This window comes from Erigeron canadensis, chromosome 7, assembly GCF_010389155.1.
Source record: "Erigeron canadensis isolate Cc75 chromosome 7, C_canadensis_v1, whole genome shotgun sequence".
Taxonomy (NCBI): Eukaryota; Viridiplantae; Streptophyta; class Magnoliopsida; order Asterales; family Asteraceae; genus Erigeron; species Erigeron canadensis.
Window position 1 is genome coordinate 18,580,786 of NC_057767.1, and position 22,663 is coordinate 18,603,448.

The 22,663-nt window shown below is 33.1% G+C and overlaps 1 protein-coding gene and 1 long non-coding RNA gene across 3 annotated transcripts; one reads left to right on the forward strand and one right to left on the reverse strand.

The window, feature by feature from the left end:
- Nucleotides 1-673: 673 nt before the first annotated feature.
- Nucleotides 674-2,185, forward strand: LOC122606493. Its single transcript, XR_006324920.1, has 3 exons — nt 674-1,032; nt 1,478-1,532; nt 1,888-2,185. It is a non-coding gene; the product is annotated as an uncharacterized LOC122606493 (long non-coding RNA).
- Nucleotides 2,186-6,901: 4,716 nt separating this feature from the next.
- Nucleotides 6,902-17,552, reverse strand: LOC122608437 (O-fucosyltransferase 9). 2 transcript variants are annotated; one of them, XM_043781546.1, is made up of 10 exons: nt 16,902-17,552; nt 16,093-16,165; nt 15,917-15,984; nt 15,322-15,410; nt 13,104-13,301; nt 11,913-12,117; nt 11,273-11,440; nt 9,229-9,396; nt 8,012-8,202; nt 6,902-7,254 (listed from the first exon to the last, which is right to left on the reverse strand). In XM_043781546.1, exons 1-10 carry the CDS (start codon nt 17,310-17,312, stop codon nt 7,098-7,100), a joined length of 1,728 nt encoding a protein of 575 aa, XP_043637481.1. In that variant the 5' UTR covers nt 17,313-17,552; the 3' UTR covers nt 6,902-7,097. The 2 variants fall into 2 exon arrangements, with proteins under 2 accessions (XP_043637481.1, XP_043637480.1); XM_043781545.1 differs by having other exon boundaries at nt 15,917-15,987.
- Between the last annotated feature and the right edge of the window lie 5,111 nt (nt 17,553-22,663).

The following is a 22,663-nucleotide window of genomic DNA, read 5'->3' on the forward strand; positions in this document are numbered from 1 at the left end:
AACATATTGTTACACTTTCTCGTGAAATATTAATCAAACAATAATATACCACAAGTTGAGCTGACCAAAAACCAGATTTGGGGTATTTTTGACCTGTCAATTCACCAAACTGATTTTTTTCAGGCCTAGTCCTCGTGGGCTTATTGGGTTGTCGGTTCGACCTGCTAACCTCGAGAACCTAATTAATACCGACCCACTTGTAAACAAACACATTCGACATACCAACTCAATAGCCCACTTGACCCAAAAATCAACTCAGTTGACCCACTCGAAAGCATTAACATTAATTCTAACCAACCTATTTGACATGTCAATCCCACGATCGATCGGGCTCGATTGAAACTTTTGTAGATCGGGTTAGGGTTATAGATTTTCAACTAACCTGACCCGGATCGACCTAATTGATAGCCCTGCTATATAAATGTAACACCCCAATAATTTTAAGATAAATAAATTAACCCCTTTTTGTAGTTTTGACATTAAAATAATTTCCTAGTATTTCAATTTTGAATCGGGGGTTAATTTAGTTGGAGCTTTAGCGGATAACGGGTAATATACCCATAAAAATTAAGAAAAGGCGTGGCATCAAGGGCAAGATGCCAGCCATCCCATTACTTTTGAATCACCATTCCACTAGTCCTTCCATTATCTTCTTTCACCTTCTTATCTTGATTTCCTTTCAAATCATACTTCATTACAATTCAATTCTATAATCATTCAACAATAACAATAATCTTCCATCATTCTTCTAAATTCTAAGATTGAAATTGAGAGTGTGTGGTGGTGGTGTGTGGATCGATTTCAAGAGGGAAAAAGGGGAAGAATAGAATGATTTTGATTCTCTTCAAGTGTGTTAATTTTAATTAATAAAATCCTTCCAAGATAATAATAATAATCACTTCAATTAGTTAACTAGTGAATTGGAGAAATGGGGTGTGGGTGTGTGTGTGTGTCGAACCACACCAAGAAGGAAAAGAGGAAGGAGCTTGATTCTAGTTGTTTGGTTTCTTTGTAGTAGATTTCTTCTTTAAGGTAAGAATTCATTTAACCTAGTTTTGATTTTTAGCTCAAGAATTAGGGTTCATGCAACCATCCAATTTGGGGGTTTTTGGGTTGGATCATGATTTTGCCAATATTTCCACATTTTATTGTTTGTAACCTGATTTATGATTATTGGGTTGCATGAACTTATTGATTTGAGTTGTTAGTGACCATTATGGTCAAAATGACAATTTGATAATTTTGAGCAATAAGATGAAATGGCCACATGATGGTGGTAAAATGAGATTTTTAGTAAAATGATAGATATTTGAGATTTATGAGTTTAAAAGATTGAACTTTGTTAAGTGAAACTTGAATTTAAGCCAACTCAAAAAAATTGAGTTTGGAAGAATAGGAATGCTAATGAATTGATGGTGGCTATGTGAGCTAGCAAAGTTGTGAATAAAGTCTTATGCATATTGTATTGATTTGCTAGGTTGAAAGCTTTGCACTTGTTGTAGCATTCTTGATTGTTGTTAGTCGCGGAGGAGGTGAGTACTCTTGCATACTCTTATATGTACGTTGGGTCGATTACCATATGATGGTGGATTCCATGTGTGGTAATTGATTCGGCGTTAGGGCCTAATTTGAGATCGGGGCCTAAGAACCCCATAGTTGAGATAAGATAAAGGCCTAAGAACCTCTTGAGATTATTGTTTAGCGTACATGGATCCATGTATGTGTTTGTTAGCGCAAAAGTGAGTATGCAAGTGATGGTATGACGGTACCATTGGCTACATGCGATAGTCTTTTGTGTTTTTGCCCCTCCTTCGTATGTATATTTGTATGCAAATTTATTCACTAAGCATTCGCTTACCTTTCAGTTGTTTATCTTTTTGATTATAGGTAGTTCCGAAAGAAGGAACTAGGTTGGTTTGATTTGGAGGATTAGAGCTTGAAGTTGTTTGTAGATACTTGGAAGGTAATTTGGCTATTCTTGGATGAATGGCATGTTTTTGGTAGAAACCTAGTTGTCCCTCTCTACTTTGGCTCATGGTACAAATTTGGTTGTTTATGGTCATGTTTTGGTACATTTGTTTATGGATATGCTTGGTCAATTGCTTTTCAAATTCTGGTCGTTGTTGGATTAGTTGTATTGTGGTATGTTTTAACAAGTTTGTAAATGTGTTTGTGATTAGTTTTACTAGTTTTTAATATGTGGAAATGAATTTTTGGGTCAAAATGGGTTTGTGCAGAAGTTTGTGGAGTATTAGTCTGTTGTAGACTAATATTTAGGGTAATGGTCTGTTGCAGATTAATATATGGAGAATTAGTCTGTTGTGGTTTTAGTCTGTGTGGACTAATATATGGAGTATTAGTCTGTTGTGGTAATAGTCTGTTGTGGACATATGGAGTATTAGTCTATTGTGGTATTAGACTGTTGTGGACTAATATATGGAGTATTAGTTTGTTGTAAAAAAAAAAAAAAATTTCCTTTTTCGTTTTACTTGGTTATCTAGTCTTGTTCGTTTCAATAAAGCATATAGGTTAATTGGTCTTTAATTATAAAATTTCAAACATATCAGTTTTACCATATTACTCTTATACCTTACCAATAAACTAAGTTTAGGTATTACCCTTATACCTTATCAAATAATCTTATGTCATTGGTTACTTTTTTTTATATATAATTTCTCGCTTCAAAAGGATTAATTTTGGTCAATGCTAGGGGAAGGAATGGATATGGCTTCTCACATAGTTTGGACACAGGTTGAGTGGTTAGACCACCGCCTCTTCTCCGGTTATGAAACGGTTCGAGTATTTTGGTTTGAATAATCGTTCTCCACCTAGCCATCTATCTATGTGAATACATTAAATGGGTGAGGGCACGCTACACAACATTGCCCCCCACCCCACCCCTAAATATATAATTAAAAATTTAAAGGTAAAAGAGTTTTCATGACATGTCCACTTGTGATTGATAGAATTTAATAAATTGGTGAAGTTAACACTACATCACTCCTTCCCCCTAAATGTGCGTAAAGCCGTAAACATCTATAGGTTACCTTATCTATACTCCCTTATAAACCATATTGGATTCCTATTTTAAGTAATTAAGCATTTTTCTTAATATTCCTAAAATACTTCTCGCTAACTCTTCTATATCTATACTTCTTTTATCCTTATTTTTTTGTTACCCAAATGTCCCTTTCATAATTTTTATGGTTCTCAAAATGCTTCTCCACACACAACACTATTTAGTATATATAAATATTATATTGGTTTGTTTCTTTGCTTTATTATATTAGTTCAATATTTTTGTTATCAATTTGTAATTGATCTTTTTATATGGTTTTAAAACAATCGACAGAATCTTATAATTTATATTTTTGACACACTCTGTAACTAATATATTCATAAAAAAATAGTTATAAAATTTCGCCGCAACGCATGAGTACTATGCTCGTAATCAAGTGAGGCTACGTTGGAGACGATTCATATACAAAATAAATGAAACAAAAAATATTGGAATATAACAAATTTAGATCCTAACATATCAAAACTTCGGTCCCTGGCAATCATAAAATTTAAACCTTCTAGAATGTAAAATAAAAAAGTAAAAAACTCTATTAAATAATATCAAAAGATCATGGATTAAATCTTCATTTTCTTGAATTAATCAAGATGTCATCGTCAAGAATTGCCTATAACACAAATACATAATTAGTATACAGTTAAAAAAATAACATTTTTACATAATACAAGTACATCCTCGTCAGACTATAGGAAGAATGCATGTAAAACATATTACCTTTTTCAGTTTGATGGTTGAAAATTTTCGTATTTTGAAATGAGAAAAATATGATGTACTTTTTACAGTGAGATACAAAGAATCATTTACAAATTTATACAAATATGATATTAAATATGCAAAGCTAGTTTGACTAATTTGTTGAATGTGATTGAAAATATTTATGCATAAATTGTCGACGGGAAACTATACCAAGTATTTTTCATATATTTAATTGGAATACACGTTATTAATTTAGTCGATGAAATTCAACTATAGCATTTCAAGGATTCATCTAATTGTAAATCAGTGACAAATGGCAACAATATGCCGCTTTTTATTAAAGGAAAAATGGTTTTTTTTTAATAGCTTAGGTGACATTTAATTATCTCAATTTCATCATCCAACTTTCTTTTTATTTGCATAGAAATCCTTAATATTTATTTACAAGTGCATCCTTATTCTTAACGTCTAAATAAAAAAAAACCCAACTTTCTATCTGAAATAATATATATACAAAACATTTTATTTCTAATTTTTAAATTTATAATGGTAATATTGTATCCCTCCCTTATATAAGCTTCCTAATTTATTTTTTCAATTTTAGATAATTTGATTATAAACTATCGTTATAAAATTTATTTTATTTTAAATTTGAAGTTTAAAATATGCTGAAGGATTCGGGATATTATCTCGTTTATATAATATTTATATCACTTGTAATTTGACATTTGTTAAATCTCCTATGTATTTATAAAGATTTATTCAATTAATGTTTGTAATGCCATTAGATAACAGTTTTTTTTTATTTATAAAACTTTTATAAAAAACAATAGCATATGCAATTAATGTTTATGTATAGTCCATGGTGATATATATTTAGACAGATTGACTATTAACTTAAAGGTTGACTTTTAGTTTAGATGGCCAAGATTGAAAGTTAAATTTATTTTCAATGGTTAGGATTACAAGTTCATTTTATTTTTTTATCTTAGCTCTACCGGTAATATATATATATACTAGATTAAGCACCCGGATAATACCCTATAATATTAAGATAACTTGTTATAGTTATAGAAATTATGATGTAAATGAAAACTGTGGAAATTTGACAACATAGTTAACGGTGTAATACGCATACATTTATAATAACATATAAATTAAGTTTATTCCAATACATAAAAAACACACACAAAAAAAGTGTAAAATAGAAAACGATACTAATAATAATTGCAAAATGTGATATATAACAGAAAAAATTAACACTTTTCTACTTCTTATACTATGTTTTATTTTGTTTGTGTAGTAATTAATAAAGTTTTTACATTTTAATGAATTATCAATCAATGCAATTTTTTTTTTACTATATCTATTTCATTAGTTAGGTAATTTTGATGCGATCAAATATGTTTATTGAAGGATTTCCAATTAAAAAAATTAATTTAATTTTATCGGTCTTGTTAATGGCAATTATATTCGTTGTTATTAACGTACATAAAATAGTTGAGCTTGCAATATGAAATGTAAAATGTTTTTTAAGACATACTATTTAATTTTATTTGGAAATTACTAAACACAAAACCAAATTTGTAATGAACGTGCATAAAAACTATGTGGAATTCGAATATGCAACGGAGTGCAGCTATCATGGCTGCACTCATATACAAACTTTTAAGTTTTTTTTTTCAATTAAAACTTTTTGATTTATACATATACAAAATCCCCCTGATTTTCACCTTACTCCAGCCATAAATGGTTGCAACCGCTGCAACAATGTTATGCCCAAAAACTATACCTTTCATGCTAAATACGCACCCATAATTTTTATGTAAAATTACTATTTTATGCACCTTAATTATAGAACTAAATGATCACATTTAGCAAAAACTCGTTTTTTTATTAATAAGTTTAGTATGTCTTGAACATGACATCAATTTAGTAAATTGCAAGATTCTTTAAACTAATTAATTAGTTTTTTAAGTTTTATGAATAAGTTTGGAATTTATTATTTATTATATAAAATAAATATGATATGATTTGTATAAGTAGGATTAGAGAAGCACTACAAATTCGGCCGATTGTAACAAACCATTGTTTGTTTTTGTTATATCTACATTATGACATCATAATTAACATTCTTTAAAATAAATTAAAGAATGAAAGAATTTTAGATGTGTCAACTAAGTTTTTTTTAGCTAAATTTTAAGATTGGACTTTAGCTTTATATAAAAAAAAAATATATGGGGATGAGAATATAAAGCTATCTGGTATCTAAGCTTAGGTGTAGAACGCTCACATATTGTTTTTTTAATCCATAAAAATCATGAGAACCCATGCATTTATTTATTAAACAAGAAATAATAAATATTAGTATGTGAGAGGTTCCACACCTAAGCTTAGATGCCAGACAACTTTATATATTATACTGTAGTTTTCCACTCCAACCTACCGACTATCACCTCTTCGCCCTCCAACTTTCGTCTTCCATATGTCTTCATTTCATATAACTAGCACGGTATCCCCGCTATGCGGCGGTGGTCGTGGCGGCGATGGTGTGATGATGGACGACTGTTGGTGGTGGAGCGGCGGTGAGTTGTGTATATAATTGATGTAAAAGGTTAATGGACATATTTTAAATGATAAAGGACTGACAATGTAATTTAATCATTAATGTTAAGAGGATAGTGTATATGAAAGTATTTTAAGGGGTGTTAAGTAAAAATATTATATATTTTCAACATTACCAAAAATAAAAAGCGTTATCCTTTTTATAATATAGTATAGATAAAATAGAATAATATAAAAATGAAAGAATAATAATAACCGTTAAACAGGTGAGGAGATTCATAAAATTAATTACATATAAAACAAAAAAAAAGATAGAAGAAAAGCATTTCCTTCACATCGGTGAAAAGGTTCGCCGACCGTTTCATCACCGGCATTCCACCATTTCTTCTGTAATAGTTCACCGAATGAATCATCTCTTTTCACCTAAGGTCACAAATGGTCTAAGACGGAGCAGTAGAGAAAACATTTTTTTATTCTAGTAGAAAAAAGGCCCTATAAGACCCACCTTGTTAGACAGGAGATCCAAAGAATGAAGAAAACGTTGCTCACACAGAGAAAAAGTAGAAACAAAACTTGAGTGCAATTCACTTGCAAGTCACTTTAGTATATACAACTCAATAAACCTCGGCTAAAAACATATCGAAAAAGATAAAACCTATGGCTAACTACACGTGTAAATGAACTGTACTCATTTGGTTTTAATCATTTAGTATAAGCTGGTGACCATATACATATATACCTGTGTAAGTACACTCTATCATCGTAATTTTGTTGAGTTTTTGGTAGCTGCTTGCTTACACATGCAATCTGGCATGGGGTATGTAAAAAGTGAGGCACTTGGTTTCCTCACTTCACTCCCCTTTACATCACTATGATGAAGCATTTCCCGCAACTGTCGCTGAAAGCTCTCCCATCTATAAATCACATATAACATTGTTATTCACATGTTTGTGTCAATAAAACACTTGGCTCATTTGGGATTTCCGTAATAAAAATGATCAATTATCAGTTTACCCGACTATAAATAGATTGGTTCATGATGGAAAATTGAAGTGTCAATTTCGATTCCTTAAACATACTATGTAACGGTTATACTCTAGCCAAGAGTTGAGAGATTGCTTCTAGAAAGACCTTTGACAAAAGAGTGTGTGTGTGTGTTATAAGTAAAAGAGGCATGCAGATGTTAGCATGTATGTCTATAGAACCTCCTAAATCATATGGGACATCTAGAACCAGATTAGTATTAGATAAATAGTGCATCAGTCATGCTGTACTTTTAAGCCTCTCCTGAAGGCGACAAAAGTTGTGTGGGCTTGTTAACAGTTCAAAACCAGAATAATAGATGGCAAAAATACTTTCCCAATTTTTACATATTGTCAGATACATAGTGTAAAACTTATAGGAAGAATATATATACAATATTCTCTTTTAAGAAATATTAGGAGCTAAGGTAACTGGTTGACACGACCTCAATACATGGATATTTTAGCAATTTAAGTCAAACTAAAGGTCCATATATGGCTTCTTTATCCAAGTCAGTCAAACTAAAGGTCCATATATGGCTTCTTTATCCAAGTCAATAAGTTCTTTTCATGTTCAATTTGCTAATAATGGGTAAACAGAGAAGGAATATACTAATACTACAAAAACATTATATTATTGTCATGTTACCTGATATGGGGGCTGTCAAACAATTGAGCCAACTTTCTCTTGTCAGGTGTTATTGTTTTGGCATGTCCTTCATAGGAAAAACGTCTATGACCAATTAAAAAGTGTGGGAAATTTCCTCCCTGAGTAGTCACGAAAGCCTCACTGTAGAGACATATCGTATAATCAAGAGCAGCCAACCTAGACGAGTACCCCTGTCTCAAAAGCAACTAGGTTAGCCAATTCAGATATTATGTGAAAAAATGCAAGATCTTTGATGATCGTTACAGTGGCAAAACCAGTAAGATATGAACTATCAAGTGTAAAAATAGGGTCAAATGGGTTCTCTAAGACAACAGTCAAATTGGGTCAGCTCCAATTGGGCAAAGCCTTCAGCACTTTCTGTCCAGTTTTTTAATTTTGTATATTGATTTCAAAAATGATATTATAACAATTCGAATTATGTTTGGACTAAAGCGATCTGGGACATATGTTGGCTGTGAGACCAGTCGGTGGGGGACACCAAAGGCCCGATTACCTTTTTTTGAATACACGTTAGGCAACTTTTCATCTTTTAACTTGTTCAACCCATTACACGTTAGGCAGCTTTTCATCTTTTTTAACATGTTCGACCCATCTAAGCCATTTCCTTCGTAGCTTATCTTCTATATGTGACGCATTTGACAGGTTACAAAATACAGCCATGACTGATAAGTTCCTTTTTGGTTCGAAAGGGATATTCAGTGCAGATGACCCTGATGTATATCAAATATACTCTTGTATGGATTAATCCGGGTTATATGTTATTCTAATTTGCCAAAACTGAAAAAGAAGTATATAAAACAGTACAAGTAGGTAAAGAGGAAATATATCTTCTGCTCCATGCCTCCATGTGTGAGGATGGTGCTTCACCGGGTACGAGTTTTATGCGGTGTACGCTCTGGCTACCAAGATGGTACATGGTATCACGGGGTTCCCACCAATTAACCTTTTTTTTAAGTAGGGAAAGAGGAAATGAAACAAACGCACCAATTAGGTGAAAAGCCGCCAATCTCATGATCAACATTTTATGAAGTCCTAAACTGTTCTACGATAAAAGATGGTTCTTTGATTTATAGGTCGTTTTTGAACATGTAATATATTAACCTGGATATGCTCAGCTTTCTTGCAACCTTTAATGAGGAGTAACAAGAATAATTCAGTTCTTTGAGGTAAAATAAACAAAGTCTCTGGAGAAATACCATAAATGGAGCAAGCTCCTCTGGTGAAGCTAATGTATCCTTGGTTTCTAATCGTGGAAACATTTGTTTAAGTGGTGCCATATATTTATCTGCTTTGTAAATTTTGCCTGCTGCAACATATACCGATGTATTGTTATCAAAGCCCATGCCCCTAAGCATCATTCCAACCTACATTACAAGCAAGAATACTATCAGTCCCTCAGAATAATATGGCACCAAACGAGCAATCAAAGGCAGGTGTCTGATATTCTACAACTATGTATTGCTATAAAATAGTTCGTATACATAAATTTTTCTGTTTTGTTATATAGCCAAGTAAAAGGGAAAACATATTTATGTGGCATCGCATTTAGATTTGCATTTTGGAGTTGATTATTATCTGATTATTAGGGTGTCATATAATCAGTATTGGACAATCAACCAGCTTCATCAAACCTGGTTATCCAAGTGCCCAACCCTTCTTCTCACCTAATATAAGATTTCTCCCATTTTACAAAACATCTCTGTTTCATTATCGGATTAACAAAAAAATATATGCTTAATGATTTCAAATAATATCCTTATTTGATTCCGATTCAGCAGATTATCTGATTATATTACACCTTTTAAAATTCCCACCCAAACAAAACCCATACGGATAACCCTTGTACATATATCTCTATTATCTATATAAATCAAAGTCTATGCATTGTTAATTGTTGTACTGAGCTTAATAAAAATCCCTAGTTGCAGGCGTGGATTAGTTCACACACATTGTGTGAGATACTACGTTATATTCTCATGTTCTTTATTTTCTACGCGAGATAAACATATTAAGTTTTCACAATAACGTATTAATAGTTATTAATAAGACGTTAATATATGATAATATTACTATTCAAAAAGTATTATGTTGAAAGTTATTAAAAGTAGGATTATTCAAAAATTATTATTTTAAAAGGATTTATATCTTTATATAATATGATGATGTAAATTAACTAAAAATAACTCTTGCTGAAAAATGATAATATATCTATATCAAATCAATGGTCAAGGTCAATAAATATTACTCATGTGACAAAAGAAGTGTTTATAATAAAAATAACATAATATTATAGAAAAATATACAATTATTTTATACGTAATTATTGAATGACATTTTTACCATCAATTTTTGCATAGATCTCTAACATGTTTTAGTAAATTAGTATTGACAAATATGGGTCATCATTTTTTTTTCTTTTTTTTGTTGAACGGCAAATTTGGATTTAAAGATACGCCTCTTCATATAACCAACTCTAATTCAAGAGGAAACCCATTATGGGAAAACCCGTCTCCATTCTTGAGAGCATTTTGCTTACACCAGGATTTGAACCTAAGACCTCTTAGTCTCAAGCTCCACCATATACCATTCATTTATCTAGATTTTTTTTAATATTTTTTTTATAGATCATAGAAATTAATATTTAAACTTTGACAAAGTTGTAAGATGGTTATTACTTAATGTTTATGCTAGTAAATCTTGAAGACAGCTATTCGTAAGTAAGCATCATCAATTTATCAAATTATTAAGATGTAACATATTTGTATAGAATAATTCCGAATCGAAACTTGCCGAGTTGAAACTTCTATAAATATGAAACATTACGTATTTTTTGGTGATAAATACATTAAATAATATTTGAATATAATGTTTTGACTAATTATGCAATGATACAATTAATTTGATCTAAGGGTTGTAATTAAAAGTTTGAACTCGTCTAACGGTCCTTGTTTCTCCATAAAAGAATTTAGGACCTTGTTATATATATATATATATATATTGGTAGATAAAATATTAAGAAAATGACATTTAAGCCCCTTGACAATATGTTGTAGTGTTAGACACGGCCCATACTAGTTCTCTAGATATACATACATTAACAATAACAATAAGAGAATATAAACAACTATAAGCAGTTGCTAAAATAAATATTGGTAGAAAGCATCCAACGTAGGTGTTGTAATGCATGCCATGTCACATGAAGACAGTGTGAAAACTTATTAATTATAGCTATAAGCATACCTCAAGGGGAGTTAAAGGGCATTTTCCGTCCATCCTAATTGCACCTGGTCTTATAATCCGATTCTTTTTCCGAAACTTTCCTCTCCAACTTCTTTCACGAGCAATATCCATCTCACGTTGTTCTTCCTCGCCACCATCATATACACAACAAGAAAATGCAACCATATCCTTCAAAGTGAACAATATTGTGAGGATCATATAATGAGAATATCCGTGTAATTATGTACAACTAGACATGGAAATGGGACGAGTCAAGCAGGTTAGGTAATAGGTCTAAACAGATAACCGTTTGGTGCAAGTGAAAGTGGCTGGATCTATTATCAAGATGATAAAGACTACGTCACTAAAGAGATAATCTAGCCTCATTATTGTAATAAATTAATTGAGGTGTTATAAATTCATAAACAAATATGTGTTATCCATATTTTAGAACTTTACCAATAATTAATAGTAATTACAAAGACTATGGTGTTACTAATACGATTCATCAACTTTTCATTAAAAGCCTGATTGAGGAGGCTTTCAGATGACATTTAACCTGTTCACCCATTTCCTTTTTAGTTACACTTATCAGCTCAACCCACTTCATGTATTATATAGATAACAAATCAATCTCTTTATAGGTGGACTGGAAGATTACCTCTTCAAAACGGAGATGGACTGAAATATATTTTCCACCACTGTTAGAACTATTTTGGATCATCCTATCGACCATTTTTGCTGCAAGGGTGCGTATAGGTTCTGAAAACCTAAGTGCCCCAAAATTCGATAAACATCTAAGCCCTTGGATATCTGAAGGAACATCATGAGCCAACCTGTTAGAGAATGGCGCAATACGCACTGCCCTGCACAATTAACAATGTCACAAAACAAAACTAGAATAATTGACAATTTTCTGAGAGAAGTAGAAGTGTATACTACAACACTTAAAAGGTAAAAAAACTGTGGTTAGATGTTCACAAAGTTATTATGTCACATGAAAAATAAGATAATAAGTTGCCTAAAGCTCAGGATAGTTGGGTAATTCTGTGATCGGAAAAAGATTTTGGCTTGTAACAGATTCGTGAGGTCGGTGGTGATTCAGGTAGAATTTTGCAATTGGAAGAAGGCTCGGAGGAAAGAAGCCGCGGCGAGGCTGTGAATAGTGGCAGCAGCGGTAATCTCAAATGTGACTCCATTCTTGGAATGTTTATGGCTTGCTTTTGGATGAATTCAATACAACCGAGTTGACGATTAGGGGCCTCATTATGGATACCTCATAGATAGAAATGAGATACAAGAATCACAATCATTACAAACAGCACCATGAGTACCACATTTTTGGGGGAAGGGGATAATGTGAAGCCCACGTTCTTTTGACATTAATCATTATTAGATATGTTCTAGTGTTCAACATATATTGTCCAACTAGATACAGATTAGGACGCAAAGTTTTACTAGGAAAGAACAACACATGGAGAATACATTACCTGTCCTACAAAGATTTATTAGCACAAAAAAGGACGTAAGTGTTATTTATTTCATTCTTAATTTGATTAGTAATTTTCATATTTTCTTTTTATTTTTTAGAAAAAATTGGCAATGCAGTGACTTTCATATCATTGGAAGTGCTAGTTTACCTCTACAAAGTAATCCGCGGGAAAGCATCGTGAGTCACTCTTATCTATTTATTTGTTACATTTTATAAACATTCATATTCTATTACTGTGTGGGGTCTAATCAGAAAGTTTGGCAATTAAAGATTCCAGAAAGTTGATGCAGATGCTACTTCGTGCAGAGTTGATTGGAATAATTCAGGGGAAAAAAATTATAACAAGGCATATATACATACCCCAACTCCACAAGCTTTGGCAAGACCTTTTGAAGGTAGTAAGTTGGACTTGACCAACCTTTTACTCTCAAGTTCACAATGTTGCTTATATTGTTGTCAAAACGCTCGAGCACATCTTTCGGTAATTCTCTAACCACATTCACATGATTTCTTAATGCATATATAAAAAACTCCTCATCAAATATATCCCCGAACTTGCTGCAATTTGGACCAGAAATTAGAGGTTTTTGAAAACGTCAATAAATACTAGAGGTGGCAACTTCATCACACTAGTACACTACGGGTAAAACATGTAATATATATAAATGTAGCTTAGAAACAAATGGCTCAAATAGATTGAAGTACTGTACAAGTTATAAATGTTTAAAGTAGCCCCAAAAATATTTTTTAGCATAAAACCAGTGAAATCACTATAATTAATTAGGTTATAAATGATACAATCTAATTCATGTAATCATATCTGACCAACAAATTATTTGTAAATAATGAAATACTTGCACAAATGTGTTCCAGGTCAATGCAACCCAACCTGACTCGCTTTGACCGAATACCACAGATTAACCCATTTAATAAAAATGGAAAGCAGTATCAACGGGACTGATATTGGGATTGATGTACCTTACAAAGCATATGAACATCAACTAGAAATACAAGACACATAAATCTGTTAGTAAAATAGAAGGTTACTACTAGTGTAAATTATAACAAATGATTCATATACTTCCAAAACTATTTTACTATTTAGTATATTTAACAATAACAAATGTTACAAAAGCATGGACGATATTCTTGCTCTCAATTTCAAGTGACTGGTGTTTACTTATTTGGTTTTTTTTCACAAATGTCCAAAGGATAACATTTAACTACAATCAGTTAATGTAAGTATATGACTAACAATGAAGATCTAAAACACCTTTTCCTTAGAAACCCCACAGATCACAAGTTTGCCATAACCACTTTGCAATGAATACTAGCAGCAAGTGAGATCTTGTTAGATGGAGAAACCTTGAATCTATCTAGATAATAAAAGGCTCTAATTACATTTATCTTAAAGGTAAGATATTATAAAGCAAAATTAATATTCAATGCTCATTAAACTATTCTTTTAAATCACCATCACTATCTCTAATACATAATCAATCCATTCGTTTTAAATCTAGTTCTCGGCAGATATGAGGCCCAGCTTCTGTTCAGATACACATACCATTAAACCTAATGTATTTAGTAAGAAAATCTATTACCAATCCCAGTCAGCAATCCTGCTACTTTAGGCGTGTTCATTTAGACTTTCATAAAATTTATCACCAAATACAACATCATTCTTCCCTCTCGCCTTAAAATCTCAACATCAGGTGAGCGGGTGAGGTAGAGGGTAATTATCAATGGCTTATAATGGAAAAAGTCCTTCAAATTTTGAAATGTATGCAACGATGTTTTCAGGCTAATATATGTTCCCACCATCATCAATATTAACATATATCAACCATCAGTAACGAGCCAAGATGTGTTATTTAGTTTAATCCTTTGTCAATGGAAATTGCCTGGGAGGGAAAGATTTTCATCATAAGATTAGTGTTAAGAGATTATTTTAACCATATGACATATATGTCGCCACCATGTGACCACATAGGCCCACGGATGAAGGCTGCAAGTCATAGGTTCAAGTGGAGAAACTATATATTGTGATCCATGAGTGAAAATGGTGAGTCACTGGGCATGACTCATGAGTTGTATGTTGCGTGCGCTTTGGCTACTTAGACAGTACATGAGACCAGAGGGTTCCCACCCATTTCACCTTGTTTCAATATCACTACACATAAACAGAAATATGTTTATGTACGAAGTATAATTTACTGGACCCGATACACTACGAATTAGTAGGGCCAAAAGTATCAGCTACCACACATCAAAGAAAAAGAAGCTGGGAGTCTGGGACCAAAACCGTATCTTAATTACCACAAAAACTATAACTTACACCCAGAATATGGTAGATGTAAGATATTTTATCAACTAACTCCTCTTGTTTGTAGTAAAAAGAAACTGTAAGCACAAAATTGAAGATAAAAATAATTGAACACAGCCATCACAACTTGAAAGGCGGCCTTAACAGAACTATTTAATTAGCCTAAAATTAGTATCAAATTCATGAGAATATGAAAGAGAAAAATAAGAATGATGGAAGATTGCATTCACACAGAAATTACTTATAAATCACTACCTTGAGTCGCGCCAGACGCTGTTCAGATGAAATATTGGAATGACAAGTGTAGCATTCAGCAACCCTGCCACCGCCACTGCATCACATATCTGATTTACAATATATTAACTTTAGTAAGTTCGATAACCCCGTAGAATAAGTATATAGCATAACTTAAACAGGGTAACAGAGAGCAAAAAGGTAGGATTTTTTGAAATAAAACAAATAAATATAACTCCTTCATAGCTGATTTCCTTTGAGAATGTGTATAAATACATTACATGAGCATAATATTTTAAGATTATGTACAAGAATGACAATACTATATGATAATCATTAAGATTATAAACTTTTTTAGAAAGGGAATAGATCAAGATACCACATTACCACATATGATTTGATTAATATACCACAGTTGTGCATGAGCTGCTGTATAGTTTGCTATAGGAGTAATAAAATGTGGTGAATTTATCAAATCTTGTGGTATGTTTAGGGAAATCCTTATTTAAGATGACTATCCCGTGTGTGCCTTCACTCCAACACAAACTTTATAAACTTATTTGAGCATCATTATATGCAATTATTGCACCTTTAGTTCTACAGTAAGGAAAAATACCGATAATCTTTGTTGATTCAGCCCTCCATTCGCTTCAATTATGAGGAATCCATTTGATTTTGGCAGTTCTGCTATCATAATGGGTGAACAAATATGAAAAAAAGATTAAAATTCCAGAGCTTGAAAAAGAAACGACTTTCCAATTTTTTGGATCAAGTCATTTGAAAAATTCAAACCTGATTGAGTGTTCTGAAGATTGATACAAGGCTTCCATGATTGACGTGACTTCGTGTTCCATACATTTGTCATCTGTGAATTCCATGACAAAAATTATAATTTTAGACACCATCAAGAACTAAGGCTAAACATCCTGAAAAGAAAAGAAACTAGTAGCTCTGTTCATAGAGCATGAATACAGATTACAAGGTTAAAGAAAAACAATTGCTTAATAGAGGCCATTTAAATGAAAGAGATGAAGCGAAATTTATTGAAGTTGAATATATGTTCTTCAACTTTAATATAATATCATCCAGAATGTAGCTTGTGTATCACCTAATGGATCAGTGTCGTAAATTGTATACCCTTATCCGAGTCAACCTATATTGTAAGTTTACATACCGGATGTGCGTTTGATCACAAAGGACCTCAAATCTAAATTAGACACCTACCTAAAGATACATACAGAATAAGCATGCAGCAAACTTTCCATGTGTAGATAGAGATGTTATAAAACATACACATATTTACAAAGTCATATTGCAAGGACTAAGTTAAATTAAAATCAATGAAGTTGATAATATCTACTTAAAAAACCATAATCAAGGATGTAGCTCATACGTGCCTAATCCTTATATATCTTCCGTTTGGAACAAAATTTCACCCCTTTTTGACTACTAATATTCCAATCAAGCTACATTATAAGTCTCAAAGGGATACTCTCCATAGGCATGTGTTGATCACACTTCTCATGTGAAAACAACAATATCAAGATATTAAAGCATTGAATCATAATAGCATTACAATAAACAAAAAAAAATCAAACTACCAAGTCATTATTGGTATGATTACTCTCCGCTTCCATATACCGCCACAAATGCTGGAAAACTTGAGGACTTTGATAGAGAGACCCTAAAGGAGCTGCTTTACCAGATCTTCCAACATTGGTTTTAGTAATAATACCAACATCAAAGCCCATTGTACCCATATACAATAACATTGCAGAAATATAAAGAAGTGGTGCAAACAATAAAACCCGTCTCCGCCTATACACAGCCGACATCACCACATAAACCCACCTTTCGACAAAGCTCTGCATCTTCACATCTACCCCACCACCCCCTCGAAAACTGCTCCCACCACCACTCCCTTTATTCCGACGAAATCGTGGGGAAGAAGGCGGTGAAGGGGACGGCGAGATGGTTCCAGTTGGCCGTCCCAAACGACTGTAACCGTGCATTGTTGTTGGATCTTTAAGTGCTAAAAAAGAATTGCTTTTTGCCAGATTCTCACAATTTCAATTACCCAGTTACCAAAAGTTGAAATTGGAAGAAACCCAGATGGAAAACTACAAATAGATTGTATCTTTAATTGCAAAGAATAAAAATAGTTAGAAAACAGTAGCTTTTACTAGAAATGTTATGGTAAAAAGATACAAACTTTTGGAAAATTCTCACAATCCCAGTTTGCTGAAGTTGAGATTGTAAAAAACCCAGATGGGAAATTCCAAAAAAAAGTTAGTAGTAGCTTTTTTTGTGTAAAGAATAAAAATTGGTTAGAAAACAGTATGGAGGTGAATTTGGGAACAAGAAATAGATAAATATAGAATAACGTTTGTGTCAATAACTACAGGAAGCTTTCTTTTCTTACACCTTATTTACTTCATAAAGTTTGGATTAGAAAAATACTTCACTTCAGAGAAGCATTGGCAAAGGAGGAAGAATGATTATTTAGTATTTTATTAGAAAAAGAATTTTAAAAGTGTGAAAAGAAGTACTACGACGAAGAAGAAAAGTGTGTTATATTTGACTTTTTATTGACGCACTTGTGTTTTCTGGAGGGACTACACCGACATTTTCCTTCACGGTATATCGTATATGTCGGTATCTACGTTAAAGTCAATGTAAATTAGGGCTTTTAGTTATGTTGAGATAGTGTTAGGGATTAGGGAGTGGCAGCACGTTTTTAGTGGTTTGGCCGAACTCGTTGGGGAACACTGTCGTCATTGAAGTGGCATCAAAGCGGGTTAAAGTTGGACGGGTTCTTAAGCTGCGGAAGGCTGGAAAAAAGCTAGCCGTTATTTTGCCGATGAAGAGAGGTTTTGAACATATTATTTGACCATTTGACAATTAAAAAAAAAAGTTTTCCCCTTATTAAACCTATATATACAGTGTTATTTTCTTCAAACAAATCACAAACAAATGTTAATATTTTTCCAAACATCACACACTATTCTTTTCACAATCCATTGATCCAACGAGAGAGGGAATAACGTTGCTAGCGGCTCACGAGTGCGGGGACGAGGCGAATAGCTCAATATCAACATAACGCAAGTTCACAATATTATACTTCTGATCCACCGACCACTCAATCTCAATATTAATACTTGTTGGGTTATATAACAAATTATCTAATTAAATCATAAAGCATGCAGCGGAAGATTAATCTATGTAGTTAATTAATTAACCAAGAAAGAAAACATATACCTTTAATTGAATAAGTAAGAAACTTTTTGAAAAGGTTTAAAGTAAAACCTCTCTACGTTTGCACACACAACACTCGAATGTATGCGTGCTAGCACTTGATCACAATCCGGCAACCGTTGGCTTTGATCTTCTTCCTCTTAATTCGAAAACAAAAGGGTTTTAAAAAACCCTTAGGGCTGGTCGAAATATATTGATGAGAAAGAGAGGAGAAAACTATTAAAAATCCTAAGATTTAATTGTGTTTAAAACCTTAAGTTTAGCTTTGTATTTATAGCCAAAAGTTAACTTAAAAAACAAGTTTAGGGTTTTCTAAAAACCCATCATATGTGGCCATCCACCCTTATGGGTTTTCCTAGAATCTTCCTTTAATTCCATAATACAAAGATAGCCTTACTCTGTTAACTCCGTTAGTTATGTACTGTTAACTTTTAACATCAACTAACGATCGTCAGTACATTTCGTGATCTAATTAATTAATATAATACATTAATTATATTAATGAATTATAATTACATCTGTGTCGAGACGTGTGACCCCATAGGCTTAAATACTTTCCGGACATATGTTCATTTTACGTGATCATATACTAACAGCTCCCACTTGAGCTCGTAAAAAATGAAGGTAATAACATTGGTTAGCGTCTGGTAACACGCCAATGCTCTGGGAAAAATTGAAGTATAGTTTCTTAAAGTATATTTAAATGGTTGAGACATTTATCATCCCTTTGTTTTAGATACCTTGTTAAATATGAACATGGATCAAGGTTATTTCAAAATTTAACGATTATGTTTCTCATTCTTTAACTAGTTAATGATTACCAAATATAATAGAGAACCATCTGGATTTATTTGGGCACGGTCATGCAAACATCATAATTAGTCCTAATGAGGGCGCCAATGGTATCATACTTCAACTTTCAAGTCGAAGGAACAAATCCTGTATTGACTACATGTGTCAGTCATCATATTTCACTACACATTCTGAAAATAGCCATTTATGTACTCCCTTATTCAGGAGAGTTAGAACTATATCAAGTAAGTGCAATTCATACACACTGACCTGCTTGTATCTCAAGTCTAAAGATAGATAAAGTAACCATTTACGAATTTCACTTAATGACGCCGATCCATAAAGTGATAAATTCGTTAGTGGGGAAGTCCGATATGCATCAATTATGGATATCATGTGAGTTTGGTTGGACCATCCATTATATATTCCAAGAATATAACCAATCACTCAGATTTATCTTAGTTTAATTATATTCCCATATAATTAATTGACAATGGACAATTTAGAATATTTAATAAAATATTCAAGGATTAAACATGCAAATATAGGATACAATTAATATTAAATGAAATCAAACATATCAAGTACTTATTTCATTATAGAAAATATAAATTGTTTAACATCCTTTATCCAAATACCAAAACAACATATTTACATGCAATAACTAGCTAATTTAAGTCCTATGCCCTTGGCATGCCTTTCAAGCTTGGGCCTAGACAAAGCTTTTGTGAAAGGATCAGCTAAGTTAAAATCTGTGTGAACTTTGAGTAATTTGATCTCCCCTAGTTCGATCTGCTCACGAACATAGTGATATCGTCTAGCATAATGTTTGGCACCTTTTGGAACTCCGGGTGCGTTGGCAATGATTAATGCACCAGTATTATCACAGTACATATCAGTGGGTAAGTCACTCGAGGGAATCACGTCAAGCCCGCTAACGAACTTCCTTATCCAGACTGCTTCCATTGCGGCTTCTGAGGCGGCAATTTACTTAGACTTTGTTGCAGACATGGGAACTGTGGTTTGCTTATTGCTTTTCCAATCCACAGCACCTCCATTAAGAATGAAGATGAATCCTGATTGAGACTTCATGACATCTCTATCAGTTTGAAATCCAGCATCATAGTATCCGGTCACTTTGAGCTCTAAGTCTGGATTTCCACCATACACCAAAAACATATCTTTAGTAGCTCGTAGGTACTTCAAAATGTTTTTAACAGCAGTCCAGTGGTTTTCACCTGGATTCTATTGATATCGGCTAACGATGTTTTGCGCGAACGCCGCATCGGGTCTAGTGCATCTAACCGCATACATAATAGATCCCATAGCCGAAGCATAAGGGACTCTACGCATACGCTCCACCTAATTAGGTGTAGTAGCACCCGGTTTGACAGATAAACCAAGTCCTTCTTGCATAGGTATAGACTCACACTTAGAATTCTCCATCTTGAATCGCTTCAAGACCTTATCAATATAAGCACTTTGACTTAGTCCAATTAATCGCTTTGATCTATCTCGGTAGATCTTGATTCCAATAATAAATGCCGCTTCTCCTAAATCTTCCATGGCAAAACACTTTCCAAGATGGGATTTAACATCTTGCAACATTGGAATGTGTTTTCCTATGATCAATATGTCATCAACATACAAGACAAGGAAAGTAACATTACTCCCACTAGCTTTGCGATATACACATGGCTCATCGGGATTTTGAACGAAACCAAACTTTTTGATTTCTTCATCAAACCGCTTGTTCCAACTTCTTGATGCTTGCTTTAGTCCATTAATGGACCTTTGAAGCTTGCATACTTTGTTGGGATGTTTTGGATTAATAAAATCTTCAGGTTGATCCATATAGACTTCTTCATCCAAGTAACCACTTAAGAAGGCAGTTGTTATGCCTGAAAATTTCAAGTACCAATATCTTGAAAGCCCAAGATCTTTACATCTCAGGATCTTGACACAGCGGAACATTCAGAAGATATGCTAACGTATTGTTGCACATGTTATTATTATTTCCTCGTGAGTTATACATGCAGGATCAATGATAATCAATATCACACATGGAGAAATACCTCTAACGGTACGAAATCAAGGAAACACGCAAAGAATCTCTTCAACGCGCAAAGAAGATTTAGTCTTCCAACATAATCGGACTTCAAGTTGAATTTAGCATGAGAAGAAATAAGCTAACGGTCACTTGACCAGGCAAGATCTTCACCAACGTTCAAGAACTGAAGATCCCTACAATATCGGAGAATTAGTTTAACGTTGGCATTATAAATAGAAGGAGGTTGATCGATCCTAGGCACTTACTTTCATCTGCTATTATTCACTTATACTCACACACACTACATACTGTTCTTATTCGCTGCTCATACACTTAGAAAGATCGATCAACCGACTTCCACCCTTTGTAAACATTTCAATACACATCAATAAAGGACAAGGTAGGAACGATTGTTTCCTCCCGGGGTTTTTATGCCGGCGATCCTCTAAGGATTAAGGGCTTTTCCTCGTCAACAAATATCGGTGTTCTTGCTCTTTACTCTTTATTTTACGCATTACTTATTTAATTCTTGCTTAATATCTTGTTTATCTTAACATATTCTGCATTGTTTACATTAGTTTGCGATTACATTGACCTTCTTTATTGTTTAGCTGACATAATCTATTGTCAAAAGTCTTTTTAATTAACGCATCTTTATAACTCAACATATTTTACAAGCACACAACCTCACGAACGAAAGTTTGGTTACTTAATTAATCTAAGTCTTCAACGTAGATTATCTTAGGTGATTTTTGACCAAAACAATTTGGCGCCCACCATGGGGCAAAAGGTGCTTTTCAATAAACCAAAGTTCAATTATTCTTTACTTGGTTATGTCGACAAAACACGTAAAAAGGTTTCTCAAGAACAAAAATACAGGGACACCTCGTATGAGAAATGAACCTGAACTATCTTATCCTTTTACTTATGCTAATGCTAATATATTTTCAATTATTGGTCGAACTAAACAAGAATTGGAAGAAAGAAGCTCTGAAGTCATGAAGGATCTCAAAACACTACAACTGAAATTTTTAGAAGTTCTCAAATTACGAGCAATTGTACAACGATCCAAGGATTTAGATCCATAAGCAATAGAAAGCTTGGGGATTGAAGATCTAAAACGACCGAAGATAGATCATGAATCAAAGATCGAAGAAACACAACTTCAGTATCCTATCAGTGAAATGACAGCTACATGGATACTATCTAAAGACGGCACACCAAGGAATTCCAACTTTGAGGGTCTTGACCTTATGGTTATCACAC